The sequence below is a fragment of the Heptranchias perlo genome, chromosome 5 (assembly GCF_035084215.1).
Source record: "Heptranchias perlo isolate sHepPer1 chromosome 5, sHepPer1.hap1, whole genome shotgun sequence".
Classification (NCBI taxonomy): domain Eukaryota; kingdom Metazoa; phylum Chordata; class Chondrichthyes; order Hexanchiformes; family Hexanchidae; genus Heptranchias; species Heptranchias perlo.
Window position 1 is genome coordinate 118,291,183 of NC_090329.1, and position 21,728 is coordinate 118,312,910.

General features: G+C 43.7%; 1 protein-coding gene across 1 annotated transcript in view; it reads left to right on the forward strand.

Annotated features, from left to right (window-relative positions):
- The window catches only part of mertka (c-mer proto-oncogene tyrosine kinase a), a 150,260-nt gene that overhangs the window by 117,430 nt on the left and 11,102 nt on the right, over positions 1 to 21,728 (forward strand). The window contains exons 10-13 of the mRNA XM_067985306.1: positions 2,252 to 2,521; positions 10,664 to 10,759; positions 12,168 to 12,248; positions 15,287 to 15,379. Coding sequence (XP_067841407.1) covers positions 2,252 to 2,521; positions 10,664 to 10,759; positions 12,168 to 12,248; positions 15,287 to 15,379 — 540 coding nt within the window. The remainder of the gene's footprint in view (positions 1 to 2,251; positions 2,522 to 10,663; positions 10,760 to 12,167; positions 12,249 to 15,286; positions 15,380 to 21,728) is intronic.

Sequence of the window (21,728 nt, forward strand, 5' to 3'; positions counted from 1 at the left end):
AGCTCGTCCCACTCCCCCGTCCTATCCCCGTAGGCCTGAAAACTTTTTCCTTTCAAGTACTTATCCAGTTCCCTTTTGAAGGCCATGATTCAATCTGCCTCCACCACCTCCTCGAGCAGTGCATTCCAGATCCTAACCACACGCTGTGTAAAAAAAAAAAAAAAGTTTTTCCCCATGTCACCTTTGGTTCTTTTGCCAATCACCTTAAATCTACGTCCTCTGGTTCTTGACCCTTCCGCCAATGGGAGCAGTGTCCATCTATCTACTCTGTCTAGACCCCTCAGGATTTTGAATACCTCTTCAAATCTCCTCGCAACCTTCTCTGTTCCAAGGAGAACAACCCCAGCTTCTCCAGTCTATCCACGTAACTAAAGTCTCTGATCCCTGGAATCATTCTAGTAAATCTTTTCTGCACCCTCTCTAAGGCTTTCCCAGAATGCCCAGAACTAGACACAATACTCCAGTTGTGGTTGAACCAATGTTTTATAAAGGTTCATCATGACTTCCTTGCTTTTGTACTCTAAACCTCTATTTATAAAGCCCAATATCCCATATGCTTTTTTAACTGCTTTCTCAACTTGCCCTGCCACTTTCACTGATTTGTGCACATATACCACCAGATATCTCTGTTCCTGTACCCCTTTTAGAATTGTGCCCTCTAGTTTATATTGCCTCTCCTCGTTCTTCCTACAGAAATGTATCACTTCGCATTTTTCTGCGTTAAATTTCATCTGCCATGTGTCCACCCATTCCACCAGCCTGTCTATATCCTCTTGGAGTCTATCACAATCCTCCTCACTGTTCACTACACTTCCAAGTTTTGTGTCATCTGCAAATTTTGACATTGTACCCTCTACACCCAAGTCCAAGTCATTAATATATATGAAAAAAAGCAGTGGTCCTTGTACCGACCCCTGGGGAACACCACTGTATACCTTCCTCCAGCCCGATAAACAACAGTTCACCACTACTCTCTCTTTCCTGTCACTTAGCCAATTTCGTAACCATGCTGCCACTGCCCCATTTATTCTTTGGGCTTCAATTTTGCTGACAAGCCAATTATGTGGCACTTTATCAAATGCCTTTTGAAAGTCCATATATACAACATCAACCGCATTGCCCTCATCAACCCTCTCTTGTTACCTCTTCAAAAAACTCAATCAAGTTAGTTAAACACGATTTGCCTTTAACAAATCCGTGCAGGCTTTCCTTTATTAATCCACACTCGTCCAAGCGACGATTAATTTTGTCCCGGATTATTATTTCTAAAAGCTTCCCTACCACCGAGGTTAAACCAACTGGCCTGTAGTTGCCGGTTTATCCTTACATCCTTTTTTGAACAAGGGTGCAACAAGTGCAGTCCTCTAGCGTCACCCCGATATCTAAGGAGGATTGGAAGATTATGGTCAGCACCTCTGCAATTTCCACCCTTACTTCCCTCAACAATCTCGGATGCATTCCATCCGGACCAGGTGACTTATCTACTTTAAATACAGCCAGCCTTTCTAGTACCTCTTTGTTATCAAATTTTAGCCTCTCCGTTATCTCAACTACCTCCTCTTTTACTGTGACTTTGGCAGCATCTGCTTCCTTGGTAAAGACAGATGCAAATACCTCAGCCATGCCCTTTGCCTCCATGCGTAGATCTCCTTTTTGGTCCCTAATCGCACCCCCCCACCTTTACTACCCATTTACTGTTCATATGCCTATAGAAACTTTTGGATTCCCTTTTATGTTGGCTGCCAGTCTATTCTCATACTCTCTTTGCTCCTCTTATTTCCTTTTTCACTTCTCTTCTGTACTTTCTATATTCAGCCTGGTTCTCACTTGTATTACCAACCTGACCTCTGTCCAATAAACTAAATACTTGACTCTTACCAATAAACTAAATACTTACACTGACTTACCCTGGGCACTCCTCTGTAATGTCACTTTTTGTCTTTTTCTTGATTCTTTTTCAGCCATGCTTTCGATTCACCCTGCCTTAATCTTTCCTGTTATCTGCTCCATGGTGTCCTTACCCTCTTGTAAAGCACAAAAGATATTATCCTACTTTAGGAGTGATGGAAAAATGTACGTTATTGTCGCATTGCAGTCTTATGAAAAGTTTGAGGTTAAAAAAAATTCAAAGCAGAGCCCCCTTTTGAAATAAGAAACTTCTATACTTGTCGTGTAATTGTATATAAACAGCTTATATTGATTAGTCATGTGAATCCGAGGCTAATTTCCCCATGTATTCATTTACTTGCAGATGCGATAATCCTTTCACCGTTCTCAACTACTGCTGCTGATGAGAGTCAAGCTGACCACTCCCTAATGGTGCTAATTGGAATAGTTTGTGTTGTCGGATTAATTATTATAGTAGCGTTCATGTATGCAGCTATCAAAAAGCGGATGAAAGAGACAAAGTTTGGGTCAGTATTGTTGGTTTATGACACTTCAACCATTCAAACTGAGGTACATTTCTGCAAATTTCCAGTGAAAGAAAGAGAAGTTATGTTAACTATTACCCGGATGCCCGGTACCAGTAGAAATGGGAGTGGTGTCTGGTGATTGACCAGACCAGGCTTCAGCGTCTGTAGTTTCTTAGCCATCCCAGAGAAAATCCCTTTATGGGTTTGGAATACAAGTGAAGGGTTAAACAAATGTTTGGTTATATTGAGATAGTATTGTTCTTTTTTTAATGGATGAATGAGAATCTATAGATTGTGGGGAAAATGGCTATTATAAGTGTGGGATGCTGAGAATTACATGGCTAAATGCAAATGATATCAGATTCTTATATGAACAAGAGTTTGGCCTTGCCTCAAACCCCACAGTTATCAACACTGATCTATGACTAAACAATCTTATAAGGGAAAATTAGACTAATAAATGATGCAGAAGATAGATAGTTATGGGAAAAGCATGGTGCAGTGGGATTAGTTTTGGATTGTGCTATCCAAGAACCAACATTAGACATAATGGGCCAAATGGCCGCCTCCTGTGCCGTAAAATTCTACGGTTCTTATCTCCATTGAACAAATGCCTGAAGTGTTCCCTCAAAGTTCTCGTAATTGGGCTTCTTTCCTTTTTTGTGTGTGCCGAAAAAGAAATTAACAGGGTTTCACTTACACCAGTTATTTCTTTTGAAAAAAAGAATATGGGGGTTATATTCGATTAGGTCGAAAATGGGTGCGGGGTCCATTCGTCCGGCCTGAACACTTACCTCCAAGCAGTGTTAAAAACCAGGCCTGGCATGTGGATTCAAGGAAATGTGCACTTTTCACCAGCAGGGGGAGCCCGAATCCCTTAAAGGGAGGATGTCTCTTAAAATTTCTTAAAGGTAGTCGGTACCTGTTATTTGATGAAAATAAGAACATAAGAAATAGGAGCAGGAGTAGGCCATCCGGCCCCTCGAGCCTGCTCCGCCATTCAACAAGATCATGGCTGATCTTCTACCTCAACGCCATTTTCCTGCACCATCCCCATATCCCTGGATGCCTTTAATATCTAGAAATCTATCGATCTCTGTTTTGAATGTTCTCAATGACTGAGCCTCCACAGCCCTCTGGCAGAGAATTCCAAAGATTCACCCCCCTCTGAGTGAAGAAATTTCTCCTCATCTCAGTCCTAAATGGCCTACCTCTTATTTTGAGACTGTGACCCCCTGGTTCTAGACTCCCCAGCCAGGGGAAACATCCTCCCAGCATCTATCCTGTCAAGCCCTGTAAGAATTTTGTATGTTTCAATAAGATCACCTCTCATTCTTCTAAACTTTAGAGAATACAGGCCTAGTCTACTCAATCTCTCCTCATATGACAATCCCACCATCCCAGGAATCAGTCTGGTGAACCTTTGTTGCACTCCCTCTATGGCAAGTATATCCTTTTTTAGGTAAGGAGACCAAAATTGTACACTTTACTCCAGATGCAGTCTCAGCAAGGCCCTATATAATTGCAGTAAGACATCTTTACTCCTGTACTCAATTAGGAAGCCAACATACCATTTGCCTTCCTAATTGCTTGCTGCACCTGCATGTTAGCTTTCAGTGACTCATGTACAAGGACACCCAGGTCCCTTTGAACATCAACATTTCCCAATCTCTCACCATTTTAAAAAATACTCTCCATTTCTGTTTTTCCTACCAAAGTGGATAACTTCACATTTTTCCACATAATATTCCATCAGCCATGTTCTTGCCCACTCACTTAGCCTGTCTATATCCCCTTGAATCCTCTTTGCATCCTCCTCACAACTCACATTCCCACCTAGTTTTGTGTCATCAGCAAACTTGGAAATATTACATTTGGTTCCCTCATCCAAATCATTGATATAGATTGTAAATAGTTGGGGCCCAAGCACCAATCCCTGCGGTACCAGTCTGCTGTCTGCACGGAGTCTGAACGGAGATCAGACATCGCGCACGTAGAGCACAAACGCAGGTCCCGTCCCTTTGTTTACAAACTGATGAGTTATGTTAAAATATTGAATAAAGGTTGCGCACTACTAAATCCTACATCCTTCAATCTGCATGCCAGACCTTGCCAATCTAGTTTGTACTGGGCCTGCGAGAGTGCGTGCACCAAGGATCTCTGCTGATGCACTAGAGGCCTTGGTGCAAGAGGTGGACAGAAGGAGGGACATCCTATATCCGGGGATAGGGTGGGAGGGTGGTGGGGGCCAGAGGCCCTCCAGACATATGCCCAAAAGGCAGTGGGAGGCAGTAGGGGATGAAGTCAATGCTAGGCGCATAGCACCACAAACATGGATGCAGTGCAGGAAGAAGTTCAATGCTTTGACACGAGTGGTCAAGGTGAGTGAGGTCAACTGTCAAGTGGCATCTCCTACCAACTGCACCACACACTACACCCCCCATCACCCACATACCAACAAACTCTTTCCATCAGTACTCAACTCTGCCAATCAGATGCTACCTCTCACCTTTACACATTACCACTGTTGCAAGCCGCCCATCCACAACTCACAGGCCACACACACTGGCAGCTATTTAACCATGACAGGCACATCACCCAGACACACGTCCCGCCTTCTTGCAGGAGAAGGTAGCGCATAACAGGAGGCAGCAAGTGGCAGTGATATTTAGCCCCTCGAGCCTGTTCTGCCATTCAGTGAGATCATGGTTGACCTGTGACCTAAGTCCATATACCCGCCTTAGCCCCATATTCCTTAATACCCTTGGTTCACAGAAATCTATCAATCTCAGATCTAAAATTCACAATTGAGCTCGCATCAACTGCTATCTGCAGAAGAGTGTTCCAAACTTTTCCCACCCTTTACACGTAGATGCGCTTCCTAAATTCACTCTTGCCCGTCCTGGCTCTAAATGTTAGGCTATGTCCCCTCGTCCTAGTACTCAAGTATAGGAGACCTCCAAAAACAGTTACAAATGCATCAGCAGCCAGAAACAATAATCAAGCCACTAACCTGTAAATCCTGCATGGCCCCTTTAAATAGTGCTGGTGGGGTGGGGGGGGTCCTCCAGCCCGTCTAAGACATGTTCAGATGGTCGCGGTTAAGACTGTGTGTTGAGTGGTGCATTAAGTCTCAAAATGGTGTCTTATCACTTAAATCAACATTGCGCACTGATTGTATGCATTTTCTCCTTACTTTACATGCTGCCGGTGTTCGTTATTTGCGCATGCGCTACTACCTTTACCAAGATGGTGTCCAGCGCATGTCACGCTAGAAACGTGTGTGCACGGCTAAGACGCCATCTTGACACTTTGGAAGGCTGTGTGCTGCCGAAACAACGGGCGCGAGAAGGCCCAATTTCTCGACCTTTATTTTTGAGCTGATATAAATAATGAAAGCTGTTGAAAACTTGAGACAATGAAAAGGGGACTAGAGCACAAAATTTGAAATCCTCGAGCGAGGTCAGAGATTCGAATCAGTGCTTTTCCCCGCAGGATCGTGGACATGCAGAAGAGACTCCCAGAAAGTTAAGTCTTGTCATTACAAGCATAAAGTATGCTTTCAGTGACGTGATAAGTGTTAGTGACTGCCAGTCAACCATTCTGGCACTGAAAATTAACTATTACAAGTGTGAAGTCTCATTCCTTCAGGTTTTGAATTTTTTGGGGGATATTAAAAATGTCAAATTTTTAATTAAAATTTTTTTTCTCTTGCTTTTCCTTTCTTTCTCTTATTTCCCTCTCTCTTAATCTAATCTTTCTTTCCCTCTTTTTATTTCTCTTTCTGTACCTGATTTGACATTGAATTCACTCCCTTTCGTTGATTCTTACAGTGCAAAAGGAGGCCTTTCAGCCCGTCGAGCCTGTGCCTCCTTCTCGGCCCTTGCTGAGTTTATTTCCCAATCCTTAAATCTCATTGGTTAAGGAGGTACCTAGTTGCTTGACCTGTTCACTCAGGCCCCAGATGCCCTGTTTCCCTCACTGCACCGTAATCAGCTCCACTTTCAGCAATTTTGTGGGCAAAATTACTTTTTGAGCTAAAGGGTGCGGTGCCGTTCGATGTCCTGCTATAGCAAATTCTGGCTCTTTGTTTTCTTGTCCTGAGAAATGGCTTTCAACAGAATGGCACGATCAGGATTTCCTTCTATTTTGACATTCTGTTTTGCCTTTTAATTCTTTCATTGCAAAGAATCTCAGGAATTTCTACTTTCAGCAGGATTAGGCCAGGCAAATTTGGCTTCAATTTCAAAGAAACAGGTTAACCCTTGGGCTGCCAACAGCTCCAGGGAATATCCTGCTCTCTGGGATAATCGCAGAGCGAGTTGCTAAAAATAAGTCATTAAGGCGACAACTTTAAAATCCATTACTGGAATGTTAACTGTAAACTGCCAAAACACTGGAACATAGGAACAGGATTCAGCCCCACGAGCCTGTTCCGCCATTCAGTTAGATCACGACTGATCTGTATCTTAACTCCATCTACCCGCCTTGGTTTCGTAACTCCTAATACCCTTGCCTAGCAAAAATCTATCAATCTCAGCTTTGAAATTTTCAATTGATCCCCAGCCTCAACAGCTTTTTGGGGGAGAGAGTGTTCCAGATTTCCACTACCCTTTGTGTGAAGAAGTGCTTTCTGACATCACCCCTGAACGGCCGAGCTCTAATTTTAAGGTTATGCCCCCTTATTCTGGACTCTCCCACCAGTTTCTCTCTATTTACTCTATCAAATCCGTTTTTACATTAAAAATTAGACGTGATCACTGTACCCTTATTGCTGCTATGTCACCATGAGGTTTGATTGCCTTAGTGTACTGATTAACACATTCACATTAAATTCCTGTTTGTGCTAGTTTAACACTTAACCTGTTTATTTAAATGGACTGATGATCTGTAAAACCGGCGTAGGCAGGAATTTAATGTGAATAAGTTAGTCAGTGCACTAAAATTAAATCCTCAAATGTCATAAAGATTTGTTTTTATTTAATTTAATTTTGCTTTATATTATCTAATCCAATATAATCTAACCGATCTTTTCTAACTTTTATTGTGCTAGAAAATCAAGTTTTAAACTTTTTACTTCATCATTTTCTTTTCCCCCTGGCTTGCATTTTCTGTTAGTGAGGTGGAAATAAGTTTTAAAATTGGGCTTTTAAACATTGGTTTTCCAGCCAACTGAAAGCTCTGACTTGGAAGTTTATCCTTTGTCACATTTTTAAACCACAAAGCGCAGATGGATGAATGTATTTGTCGGTGCTCCCCCCATACTGGAAAAGGTGCTGACGAATTGGCCTTGTCTGCTACGTTAGAGGGCTGAGTAATTAAATGATTCAAGCAGATATTAAAAGCAATGCTTTTTAATTTTTGTTTGTTGCCCTCCTTTTGACGGTTCCCCCATGTTATGTTGAAAAATTGTTATATTTCATCAGTTTGTGAATCTAGTTTGAATTGTTGTTCACCAGGGCAAATATTTTTTAGTACCAAGTCATTTGTTATTGTTCAGCATTGCTGAGAAACCAGGACTTTCACTGCCACTGGGATTTTTTTTTTAAGCATGACTGCACTAGTTGGGCAGCAAATCACCTTTTAAGTGTAAACATTCACGAGGTGTTAAGTTGCCCCAAATATCTTTCCCTGCTGATCACGTAATTGATGGGCTTCAGCAACGTCAACAGCAGGTTTTGGGTGAGTTTAGTCTGGTTACTCAGAAATAAGGCTTTTGAGCTTGGCTGAGGTACGGACTGTGTCATTTTTGTTCCAATTATGGTGTGGAAACATTGGAAAGAGCTGACACTGAGCCAGGTTTTTGCACTGCCATTTTGACCTGGGCCAGGTTTCAGAGTCGGTGGCTTTGGCTGAGCTGCAGCTTGAAACAAAACAGTTCCCAGTCCGATTGTTCATTACTGATAAGATTGGAACTTGACTTCCTGGGTGTGTTTTATTGTTAAGTAGTATTTCCTATCGTTTTCCACTGAAGAAGAAGCCACAAACATGTTGGACAAGTGCGGCAGGGGAAAGGAAAACTCAGGGTAGATTTTACGAATAAGTACTCCTACCGTGGAGCCTGTGTCATGGCCCACTCAATGTTCAGTCCGTTATAGCTGTGAAATGAGCAGGTTAACTTCTACACCTAAAATACCGATTCATTTCAATAGCTAATTTGTAAAGTCTACTCTGTATATTTTTTAAAGCTGTCTTGTGAGTGGACTGAAGTGTCTGTGTTTCTGCAAAGAAGATATCTAGATTTATATTCGGAGCACCTCTTTGATATAAGCCAAGGGAGCACAGGTGCAAGCCAGTGAAAGGCAAATTTAGGACCGATGTCAGGAAGTTCTTTATTCAAAGTGATCACAGGCCCAACCATCTTCAGCTGCTTCATCAATGACCTTCCCTCCATCATAAGGTCAGAAATGGGGATGTTCGCTGATGACTGCACAGTGTTCAGTTCCATTCACAACCCCTCAGATAATGAAGCAGTCCGAGCCCGCATGCAGCAAGACCTGGACAACATCCAGGCTTGGGCTCATAAGTTTCAAGTAACATTCGCGCCAGATAAGTGCCAGGCAATGACCATCTCCAACAAGAGAGAGTCTAACCACCTCCCCTTGACATTCAACGGCATTACCATCGCCAAATCCCCCACCATCAACATCCTGGGGGTCACCATTGACCAGAAACTTAACTGGACCAGCCATATAAATACCGTGGCTACGAGAGCAGGTCAGAGGCTGGGTATTCTGCGACGAGTGACTCACCTCCTGACTCCCCAAAGCCTTTCCACCATCTACAAGGCACAAGTCAGGAGTGTGATGGAATACTCTCCACTTGCGTGGATGAGAGCAGCTCCAACAACACTCAAGAAGCTCGACACCATCCAAGATAAAGCAGCCCGCTTGATTGGCACCCCATCCACCACCCTAAACATTCACTCCCTTCACCACCGGCGCACTGTGGCTTCAGTGTGCACCATCCACAGGATGCACTGCAGCAACTCACCAAGGCTTCTTTGACAGCACCTCCCAAACCCGCGACCTCTACCACCTAGAAGGACAAGAGCAGCAGGCGCATGGGAACAACACCACCTGCACGTTCCCCTCCAAGTCACACACCGTCCCGACTTGGAAATATATCGCCGTTCCTTCATTGTCGCTGGGTCAAAATCCTGGAACTCCCTTCCTAACAGCACTGTGGGAGAACCTTCACCACATGGACTGCAACGGTTCAAGAAGGCGGCTCACCACCACCTTCTCGAGGGCAATTAGGGATGGGCCATAAATGCCGGCCTTGCCAGCGACGCCCACATCCCGCGAACGAATAAAAAAAAAGGTGGAAGGCAAAAGCCCTCAAATTATTTAAGGGACCATTATAGTAGTGGTTGGTGGGGCGGGGGGCTGGGGGTGGGGTCGGGTGGGTGGGATCTGATGCATTTACTAGGTTGATGAGCAAAATGGCCACCTTCTTCCGTATCTATCTTCTGATTACGCAAAACGTTAAGTACATGCGCTGACAATTTCCTCGGGTTCTCCCGATCGACTGCTGTAACTTCAGCGGAAGATCGTTGGAAAATCCCACTTATGCATCAAACTGGGGTTTCCGCCGATCGGGAGAATTCTCCCAAGAAAATTCCTGGCATTGGAGTTATTTCAGTTGATGTGCTCACTGGTATTTTATTTGGTTAAGTTTAGGAATTATTCACTGTACAGGTTTCAGACAGGAGGGGGTTCTGAATATAAATGTTTTCAATTGTGTGAAATGTGACAAATGGCTTCAGGAAATCAGTGCCAAAGGGCCATTATATTTTGGCATGAGGCTACATTTTTCTGCCCATTTATCATCAATGGGCGGAAGGTTGAGCTTTCACTGGTTAACTTGAGAACAAGACATTAAAGCAAAACTTCTTTTTGTAAAATCAACCATTTCACTTGTCTTTCTAAGGAGGAGATTTCCTTGGCTGTATGGCTCTGCATTTACAATTGCATCATCGGGGCAGCCCAGTGATTTACTTGGACAGGTTTTTTTTAAAATCAGAAAGCAGAGCAATATAATATTATAAAAACCACATTGTTTAGAACTTCTAAAAGGGATGTTGATGCCTGAATCAGATGGTTAGTAAAGGGAGCAGGAGTAAGATTAGACTAGATGGCTCATGTGGAGAAACAGCACAGACTCGATGAGCTGAATGACCTGTTTCTGTGCTGTAACATTCAATGATTCGATGAATTGATTTAATTCTTCAGTATTTCTTCCAACAGTGGATAATTTGGGAATCCGTGAGGAGCTGAAAGAGAAGCTGCAGGATGTAATGACTGACAGAAATCAATTGACTCTGGGCAAAGTTCTGGGAGAAGGTAAGGACGTGAACTGAAGCATGCAAAGCCCACCCCCTGCACCCCCCCCCCCCCCCCCCATAAATAGTATGTGAATCTGTGAGAGCAGAGCAGCAGTCCATTTTAGGATGTAGGTTCTTCTCCAACCCCCCCACTAATTCCACACGTTCCCTTGTTTATTTGACTTCTGTCTTGTTATCACCATTGTTCAGTTTTGTGCCAGAAGTGGACCAAATAGTCCACTTCGCAACACAGTAGACTGTTTATTAACTAGCTCTGGGCAACTGATGTGATGTTACATCAACTGCAGTTGCTCTTCTTGTACTCCTGTGATATTAATGTCAAGTTGTTACTTCGTGACATTAAACTGACAGTACTGTACTTGGAGAAATAGGCTTTGAACAGCTTGTTAAAAGATTAGCTGAAGTGGAAAAAAAAAATCAGTATTAACTTCCTATTTCCCTTTGATTAAAAACCAAGTAAATTTATTTTTTTTAAAAATCTGTAGGAAACCAACCCTGGATATTATAATTGATTAGGATGAAAAATTGGGAAAGTGACGCATAATACAATCGCACAAGGCTGAAAGTTGCAAGATTAAAGGCCATTGATGAAGTGTATCTAATTTCAAAGAGCTTTTATAAAGGAGTGATAATGAATAATAGCCGCTGTTGGAAATATGGTAATTGGGAGGGGGCTGGGTTAGTTCTGAACGTGTGCAGAAACCTCCCAATATTAAAGTAACAATGTATAGAGAATATATTGTAGACTAAAACATTTAGTGTACCACAAACTACAGCACTGAGTTCAGGATTGTGAAGGGTGAGTCTATCAAAAAGCAGTACCAGAAAGCTCTTTTGTGGCAAGGGCTGTGTCACGTTGTTGGGGCGGAGTCAATGCAGATTTACTCTTCCATTAAGGAAGGTTGCTTGATGCTGAGCCTAGCTGAGACAAGTTTTTAAAAAAAAAGTGTTGTATACACAGAATTGACAGCCGTAACCTTGATTAGGGCACCGTTTACCAATAAATTAGTTGTGGGGGGGGGGCGGGTGGTGGATATATTGCCTAATGTCATTTTGCTGAGAGTCCTTGCAGCTGTCACAGAGCAGGGACTTTTATTCCATCATTCCGGGTTAATTTCAAACCCAGGTCACAGAGGTAATAGGACAGTCCTAACCCTTGAGGCTACACGGTCACTCGGTCTGTGAACTTATACTGATGTTAATATACACAAAGATATGAGCCTCACTTTAAATGGCTGACGATATAAGCTTCAATAAACAGAGCAAAAAAAAAAGCCTATTTTGCACACCGTGGGGTATATTTTACTCCATTCCCTAGTATTAGCAAAAAAATCAAGGTGAGTTCTTTTAAATTCTGTATGTGGAAACCAACAGCTAACTGATCTTTATATTCCATTTTTCTACAGGGGAATTTGGTTCCGTAATGGAGGGACACATTAAACAGGCTGATGGCACCAGTCAGAAAGTAGCTGTTAAAACCATGAAATGTAAGGATATCGTTGATGGAATAAATAATAGAAAATAAAGAAAGAACTTGCATTTATATATAATGCCTGTAACATAGACCATTGTCCCAAGCTCTTTTACAGAGGGAAAAGTTTTTTAAAAAAAAGAAATGGAGAAGAGAGGTGGTGGGGTTTCGGGAGGGAGGTCTAGAATGTGGGGCTGAGATAGCTGAAGGCTCTGCCACCAATGGTGGGATGAAGGAAAGGTTAGGAACATAGGAATTGCTAGTCAAAAAAAGACCAAGGTCCATCTAGTTCACCTTCTACCATCCTGATAGTCGCATGATACAGTGATAATGGAGTTGTTGACTAATCATAGCGATCAATCTCTATTCTTTAGTCTACAACAGAACCAGACATGAGGTGAGGAAAACCCAACTGGTGGAGAGCTTTGGGATGGACAAAGCTCAGAGTCCGAGGACTGAGAGCAGACAAAATGCTCGAGACAGTTGCAAAGATAGGGTAGAGAGCATTGGCATAGAGGATTTGAAGACGAGGACATGGATTTTTAATTCAATGAATTGGGTTCGGGCAGTTAGCGTAGATCAGCAAGGAAGAGGTTGTTGGGTGAACAAGACTTAGGGCACAATTTTAAAAGGGAAAAACGGGTGGGTTGGTGGCGGGGGGCCCATCAAAATCGCTGATTTTGGGAGCGGGTAGACATCCCGGCTGGAACCCGCACATTTTTGAATGAGACTCTGGCAAATCTGTATGCGTGCGTACAGCAGTCACCAGGAAGTCCCGCCCCCACTTAAATCCGGCGGGCTGATGATTAAAGGAGCAAATGTACTTCATTGAGGTACTTAAGGTAGTTTGTTTTTTGTGTATTGGATATATAAAAAGATTTTAATGTTGCCTGGGCGGCCTTCCTACGGCTTCCAATTCACGCCTGGTGAAACCGGGCAGGCAGGGTCAGATCAGTGAAAAATAAATTAAATAAAATTACATTTCTCATTGCAAACAAATTAAATAAACATACCTTAAAAAAACAATGTTGCCTGGACCTCCCCCCACTCTGATCCCGATGTCCGATGTCTCCACTCTAATCTTTGTTCCTTCCACCTCATTTCTATCCTAACTGCCGAAGAGGTCTCTCTCTCTCTCTCTCTCTCTCTCTTTCTCCTCCCCCCACCCTCTCGGATGTGCAGCTCCTGTCGGCAGCCAGCCTGATTGACAGGCTGGCTGCTGGTTTCGAAACCCAGAAGAGGCTTTGATTGGCCTCATTAGGGTTGCGAGATGGCAACCCGCCTACTTCCCTTCCAGGTTTGGCGTCCGCCAATCACCCCTCCCACCCTCGGATTCTTCCTATCGGCATAATAAAATTGTGCCCTTAGTATGGGACAAGATATGGGCAGCTGAGTTTTGAAGAAGGAGGATGAAAGGCCAGCAAAGAGGCCGTTAAAGAAATTGATTTTAGAGGTGAGAAAAGCATGGATAAGAGTTTAGGGGGGCGGGGTAGGCACATAGGCTGTCGATATTTCAGAGGCGGAAGTTAGCAATCTTGGTGATGTATACGATATGGGGTTTAAAACTTAACTATGGGTCAAACAACAAACCAGAGTTTTGCACAGCCGGAGCAAGTGGCTGGAGAGGGGAATTTAATCAGTAGCAAGGGAGTGGAGTTTATGGTAGGGGTGAAAAATAATGACTTTAGCCTTCACATTGTTCAGTTGAAAGAAATTTACACTTATCCATAACAGACAGTCTTGACAGCACAGAGGTGGTCATGGGGATCGATAGAAATGATAGAGAACTAGAGATTGATGTTGTCAGCACACACATGAAAGTTGACCGCAGGTCTGCGTATGATGATACTAAGGGGGCAGCATATAGATGAGGAAGAGGAGAGAGTTAAGGATAGATACTTAAGGAATTCTGGAGCTGAATGTGCAAGGCGGAAAGAGGAGCCGCTAATAGAGACGCACCGGCTGTATTGGGATAGGTCGGAGTGGAATAATGCAAGGGCAGTCCTACAGAGCTGGACAACGTAGAAGAGGCCATGAGAAGAATTGCATGGCCAACTGTATCTAACACTGTGCAAAGGGCAAGGATGGATAACGCACTTGATCTCAATCACAGAGGACCTTTCCAGTGCAGCCTTGGTACTGTAAGCAGGATTGAAGATGGGCAGAAACCAGGCTGACAGGATTTGCATTGGAGTTCGGGGAGACATGGACACGGAGCTGGGAAGCAATGAAATATTCGAGGACCCTAGAGGCGTAGGCAGCTACATGGTTCATGTCAATCTTAGAGCTGATGAAAGCCATGCCTTATCATGTAATGTCATAAAGCACTTTTAAGTACAATGAATTATTTTGAAATGCAGTCACTGTTGCCATGTACGTGACCACATGGGCTATTTTGTGCACAGCAAGGTCGTACAAAACACAATGTGATGAATGGCCAGCTAGTCTGTCTTTGGTGCTGTCATTGAGGGTGGAATGTTGACCCAAGCACAGACAGAGCATCAGTTTAACGTCTCATCCAAATGATGGCACGTCTAAAAATGCAGTATTCCCTCGGCACTGTACTGAAATGTCAGCCCATGTTATTTTTTTAAAAATTCATTCATGGGATGTGGGCATTGCTGGAAAGGCCAGCATTTATTGCCCATCCCTAATTGCCCTTGAGAAGGTGGTGGTGAACCGCCTTCTTGAACCGCTGCAGTCCGTGTGGTGAAGGTTCTCCCACATGATCGTGAATTGTAAACAATTTTACAACACCAAGTTATAGTCCAGCAATTTTATTTTAAATTCACAAGCTTTCGGAGGCTTCCTCCTTCGTCAGGTAAACCCCAGTCCATCACCGGCATCTCCACATCATGATCGTGAATGCACAGCCTTGTGTCTCAGAGGTGAGAATACAATCGACTGAGCCAAGCCGAGTCTTTAGGCCTACTTTGTTATTCTGCACATTGCACCCAACCCAAGTAATTTATTGTTCTGACAGTAGCAGTGTGGCTCTTCTGAAAGAGAAATAATACTTGATTTTGTAAATAAAGTTATTTTTTTTTGTTCCAGTGGATAACTTCTCACAAAGGGAGATTGAAGAGTTCCTGAGTGAAGCAGCTTGCATGAAAGATTTTGATCATCCAAATGTCATTAAACTGTTAGGTATGGTATATATTTCTTTAATGCATATCCATGTTGTGTAATTTTCAGATAACATACATGGTTGACAGTTAGGAAGCGTGCGTAGGTTTGGAATGGACACTGGGGCATGGTCCTCAGGCACCGGTTTCTCACTGGCTCCTTGCCCAAGTGGGCATTGGTAGTGGTCATGTATGAGCCTTAATGTTGAGCATCAGCAGACTATTCATCTGTGGGAGCATCACAACTGAGTCCAACTGTTAGCTCTTACTAACTTAACATGTAAATTGCAAAGAAATATTATTTTAAACAGCTTGCCTAATCATAGGACCAGGTCCCTCCACCCATTCATCATGTTCTACATTTTTTCTCATCAGTGGCAGCTCTATCTTATGATCCCAATTCCCTGGCTTTTTTCCTCACCCCTTGGATTCTTATTTGGGAAATAAGGGTATTATCTTCCTTATAAACACCTCAATTGACTTTACATTAATAGCCTCCTGGGGCAGTGTGTTCCATATCCTCACAACTCTTCGTGTGAAGAACTTTTTCCTGGATTTGCTCTTAGCCATCTTAGCTTGAATTCTAAGGTTTTGTTTTCTTCTGGATTCCTTTCCTAAAAGGGAAGAGTTATTCCTTAGCTACCCTACAAATTCCCTTTACTATTTTAAACACCACATTAAGATCATCTCTTAGCCTCCTCATCTATAGGGAATATAACCCTGGTTTACCCAGTCTCTTTTTCTGGCTCAGTCCCTTCATCACAGCTGTCATCCTGGTGAATCAAGGCTGGACTGTTTCCACCGCCAATGTATCCTTCAGAGTCCATCAAGTTCAGATAGTCTGTGTGCGTGGCATAGAGCATGAGATTGATTCTTTTTTTAAACTATCAAATCTGCTGAAGAAACAAGATTGCAATTCAGTTAACTAAACTAATTTGACCAGCGCTCTCAGGTTTTGTTTTCTTGTATATGAGGGGGCGTTTCACAAGAATAACTTTATTTCCTCCACCTACCATATTATTTTCTTCTGCCCTCCTGAAAACACAGACTCTTGCGGGCTGCAATTGTACCTGTGTCAGCGGCCTTAGTACTTCACCCAAGTGGCTAGACAGTGTGTTTGCAGGCTATTCCATCACCATACTCCAGCCTGATGCTGTTCGCAGCTGATATTCTCTCTCTCTCGCGCTCTCTCTCTCTCTCTCTCTCTCTCTCTCTCACACACACACTCACACACACACACACACACACACACACACACTCACACCTCTCAGTGGGAGTCAGCGAATACCAATCAAGTGTGAGAACTTGCCTAATTTACCCCCCCCCCCCCCCCCGGACCATGGTTAGCACCATTGCTGCCGTGACTGTGATCAGCTGACTCAGCACAGGTTGGGGATTCAGTGGTCACTTTGCACACTAGGCCATCAAGGAAGCCACAAGTAGATAAATGTTTAAAGAATATGGCAAAAGATTATTTGGTCTGTGCATACTTCAAAAACAAATGGTAAATTCCCGATGTTTTAGGGAAAAAAAAGGTTTTAAATACGGAGATAAAGATAAATTTCCAATGTAATGGAAAGAATGATTTAATAACTACAACACTGCTGTGGATAATGTAGTGGCAGGCATTATGAAATACCTAGATAAGTATGGTGTAGTAAAAGGGGGTGTGGCGGTCCACATGGATTTATGGGAGGGAGGTCTTGGCCAATAAACTTGCTGGAGTTCTTTGAGAAAGTGACACATCTTGCTGACAACAGACAGTACACAGATGTGATGCATTTAGATTTCAACAAGGCTTTTGATAACGACCCACCCATGATTTTTTTTTTTTTTTTATTCGTTCACGGGATGTGGGCGTCGCTGGCAAGGCCGGCATTTATTGCCCATCCCTAATTGCCCTTGAGAAGGTGGTGGTGAGCCGCCTTCTTGAACCGCTGCAGTCCGTGTGGTGACGGTTCTCCCACAGTGCTGTTAGGAAGGGAGTTCCAGGATTTTGACCCAGCGACGATGAAGGAGCGGCGATATATTTCCAAGTCGGGATGGTGTGTGACTTGGAGGGGAACATGCAGGTGGTGTTGTTCCCATGCGCCTGCTGCCCTTGTCCTTCTAGGTGGTAGAGGTCGCGGGTTTGGGAGGTGCTGTCAAAGAAGTGTGGCAAAGGGCATTTATGATGTCAGTCTTGGCCTCTGAGTCAGACTTGAGCACATAATCTAAGCTGACACTTCAGTGCAGAACTGAAGGAGTGCTGCACTCTCGGAGGTGCCATCTTTCGGATGAGACATTAAACCTAGGCCCCATCTGTCCTTTGAGGTGGATGCAAAAGATCCCATGGGATTTCATGACAAAAGAGGAGAGTTCTCCCCAGTGTCCTGGCCAATATTTATCCCTCATCCAACACCACTAAAACAGATTATCTGGCCAATATCACATTGCTGTTTGTGGGACCTTGCTGTGCACAAATTGGCTGCCATGTTTCCTACAACAGTGACTACACTTCGAAAGTACTTCATTGGCTCTAAAGCGCTTTGGGACATCCTGAGATGGTGAAAGGCACTATAAAAATGTTAGTTTTTTTTATTACCTTAGATTGGATGGAAATACTTCATAGTATCATATGTACAGCACAGGAGGAGCCATTTGGCCCATCGTGCATGTGCCGGCTCTTTGAAAGAGCTATCCAATTAGTCCCATTCCCCTGCTTTTTCCCCATAGCCCTTAAATATTTTCCCTCCAAGTATTTATCCAATTCCCTTTTGAAAGTTACTATTGAATCTGCTTCCACCATCCTTTCAGGCAGTGCATTCCAGATCATTACAACTCACTGCGTTAAAAAAAAAAAATTTCCTCGTGTCATCTCTGACTCTTTTGCCGATCACCTTAAATCTGTGTCCTCTGGTTACCAGCCCTTATGCCATTCGAAACAGTTTCTCCTTATTTACGCTCTCAAAACCGTTGATGATTTTGAACACCTCTATCAAACCTCCCCTTAACCTTCTCTGTTCTAAGGAGAACAACTCCAGCTTCTCCGGTCTCTCCACGTAACTGAAGTCCCTCAACCCTGGTACCATTCTAGTAAATCACTTCTGCACCCTCTCTAAGGCCTTGACATCTTTCCTAAAGTGTGGTGCTCAGAATTGAACACAATACTATGGCCCAACCAGTATTTTGTAAAAGTTCAGAATAATTTCCTTGCTTTTGTGCTCTATGTCTCAATTAATAACCCCCAGGACCCCATATGCTTTTTTAACAGCCTTCTCAGCTTGTCCTACTATCTTCTAAGATTTGTGTACATATACCCCCAGGTCTCTCTGTTCCTGAACTCCTTTTAAAATTGTACCAATTATTTTATATTGCCTCTCCTCATTCTTCCTACCAAAATGTATCACTTCACACTTCTCTGCCATAAATTTCATCTGCCACGTGTCTGTCCATTTCACCAGTCTGTCTATGTCTGTGGCCTCCTGAAACATTGTTTACTACATTTCCGAATTTCGTGTCATCTGCAAACTTTGAAATTATACCCTGTATACCAAGTTGAGGTCATTAATATATATGAAAAAGAGCAGTGGTCCTAAAACTGACCCCTGAGGAACATCATTGTATACTTCTCTCCAGTCTGAAGAACAACTGTTCACCACTACTCTCTGCCATTGTCCCTTTAATCCCATGGGCTTTAATTTTGCTAACAAGTCTATTATGTGGCACTTTATCAAATACCTTTTGAAAGTCCACGTACACTACATCAACCGCACTACTCTCATCAACCCTCTCGTACTTCAAAGAACTCAATCAAGTTAGTCAAACACTATTTTCCTTTAACAAATCAGTGCTGACTTTCATTTATCAGCCCATACTTTTCCAAGTGCCAATTAATTTTTGTCCCGGATTATTGTCTCAAAGTTTCCCAACCAATGACGGTAGGCTAACTGGCCTGTAATTGCCGGGTTTATCCCTCTCCCCTTTTTTGAACAGGGGTATAACGTTTGCAATCCTCCTGTTCTCTGATACCGTCCCCATATCTAAGGAGTATTGGAAGATTGTGGCCAGAGCCTCTGCAATTTCTACCCTTACTTTCCTCAGTTACCTAGGATGCATCCCATCTGGACCAGGTGGCTTTTCTACTTTGAGTATTGCCAATCTTTTAAGTACTCCTCTTTATCTATTTTTAATCTTATCCAGTATCGCTACAACCTCCTCCTTTACTGCTACAATGGCAGCATCCTCTTCTCTAGTGAAGACAGATGCGAAGTACTCATTTAGTACCTCAGCCATGCCCTCTGCCTCCACGAGAAGATCTCCTTTTTTGTCTCTAATCGGACCCAACCTTCCTTTGACCATCCTTTTACTATTTATATGCCTTTAAAAGACTTTTGGGTTCCCTTTTATGTTAGCTGCTATTCTATTCTCATACTCTCTCTTTGCCCCTCTTATTTCCTTTTTTAGATCTCAGCTGTACTTTCTGTAGTCAGCCTGGTTCTTCACTGTATAATGAACCTTACATTTGTCATAAGCCTCCTTTTTGTTTCATTTTAATCTCTATGTCTTTAATCATCCAGGGAGCTCTAGCTTTGGATGCACTTTCTTTCCCCCTTGTGGGAATGTGGCTACTCTGTACCCGAATCATCTCCTCCTTGAAGGCCTCCCATTGTTCAATTACTGTTTTGCCTACCAATTTCTGATTCCGATTCACCAGGGTAAGATCCCTTTTTAACTCACTGAAATTAGCCCTCCTCCAGTTAAATTTTTCATATTTGATTGTTCCTTGTCCTTTTCCATAACTATTCTAAATTGAATGATATTATGATCACTGTTTCCCAAATGCTCCCCCATTGAAACATGTTCCACCTGCTCCACTTCATTCCCCAGAACTAGATCCAGCACCCTTCCTGGTTGGGCTGGAAACACACTGTTCAAGGAAGTTCTCTGGTACACATTTCAGGAATTCCTTCCCCTCTTTGCCCTTTACACTTTTTATTCGTTCATGGCATGTGGGCGTCGCTGGCAAGGCCAGCATTTATTGCCCATCCCTAATTGCCCTTGAAAAGGTGGTGGTGAGCTGCCGCCTTGAACCGCTGCAGTCCGTGTGGTGAAGGTTCTCCCACAGTGCTGTTAGGAAGGGAGTTCCAGGATTTTGACCCAGCGGCGATGAAGGAACGGCGATGTATTTCCAAGTCGGATGGTGTGCGACTTGAAGGGGAACGTACAGGTGGTGGTGTTCCCATGTGCCTGCTGCCCTTGTCCTTCTAGGTGGTAGAGGTCGTGGGTTTGGGAGGTGCTGTCGAAGAAGCCTTGGCGAGTTGCTGCAGTGCATCCTGTGGATGGTACACACTGCAGCCACTGTGCGCCGGTGGTGAAGGGAGTGAATGTTTAGGGTGGTGGATGGGGTGCCAATCAAGCGGGCTGCTTTGTCCTGGATGGTGTTGAGCTTCTTGAGTGGTTGTTGGAGCTGCACTCATCCAGGCAAGTGGACAGTATTCCATCACACTCCTGACTTGTGCCTTGTAGATGATGGAAAGGCTTTGGGGAGTCAGGAGGTGAGTCACTCCCCGCAGAATACCCAGCCTCTGACCTGCTCTTGTATCCACAGTATTTATGTGGCTGGTCCAGTTAAGTTTCCGGTCAGTGGTGACCCCCAGGATGTTGATGGTGGGGGTTTCGGTGATGGTATTGCCATTGAATGTCAAGGGGAGGTGGTTAGATTCTCTCTTGTTGGAGATGGTCATTGCCTGGCACTTATCCGACGCGAATGTTACTTGCCACTTATCAGCCCAAGCCTGGATGTTGTCCAGGTCTTGCTGCACGCGGGCATGGACTGCTTCATTATCTAAAGGATTGCAAATGGAAATGAACACTGTGCAATCATCAGCGAACATCCCCATTTCTGACCTTATGATGGGGGGAAGGTCATTGATGAAGCAGCTGAAGATGGTTGGGCCGAGGACACTGCCCTGAGGAACTCCTGCAGCAATGTCCTGGGGCTGAGATGATTGGCCTCCAACAACCACTACCATCTTCCTTTGTGCTAGGTATGACTCCAGCCACTGGAGAGTTTTCCCCCTCATTCCCATTGACTTCAATTTTACTAGGGCTCCTTGGTGCCACACTCAGTCAAATGCTGCCTTGATGTCAAGGGCAGTTACTCTCACCTCACCTCTGGAATTCAGCTCTTTTGTCCATGTTTGGACCAAGGCTGTAATGCGGTCTGGAGTTGAGTGGTCCTGGCAGAACCCAAACTGAGCATCGGTGAGCAGGTTATTGGTGAGTAAGTACCGCTTGATAGCACTGTCGACGACACCTTCCATCACTTTGCTGATGATTGAGAGTAGACCGATGGGGCGGTAATTGGCCGGATTGGATTTATCCTGCTT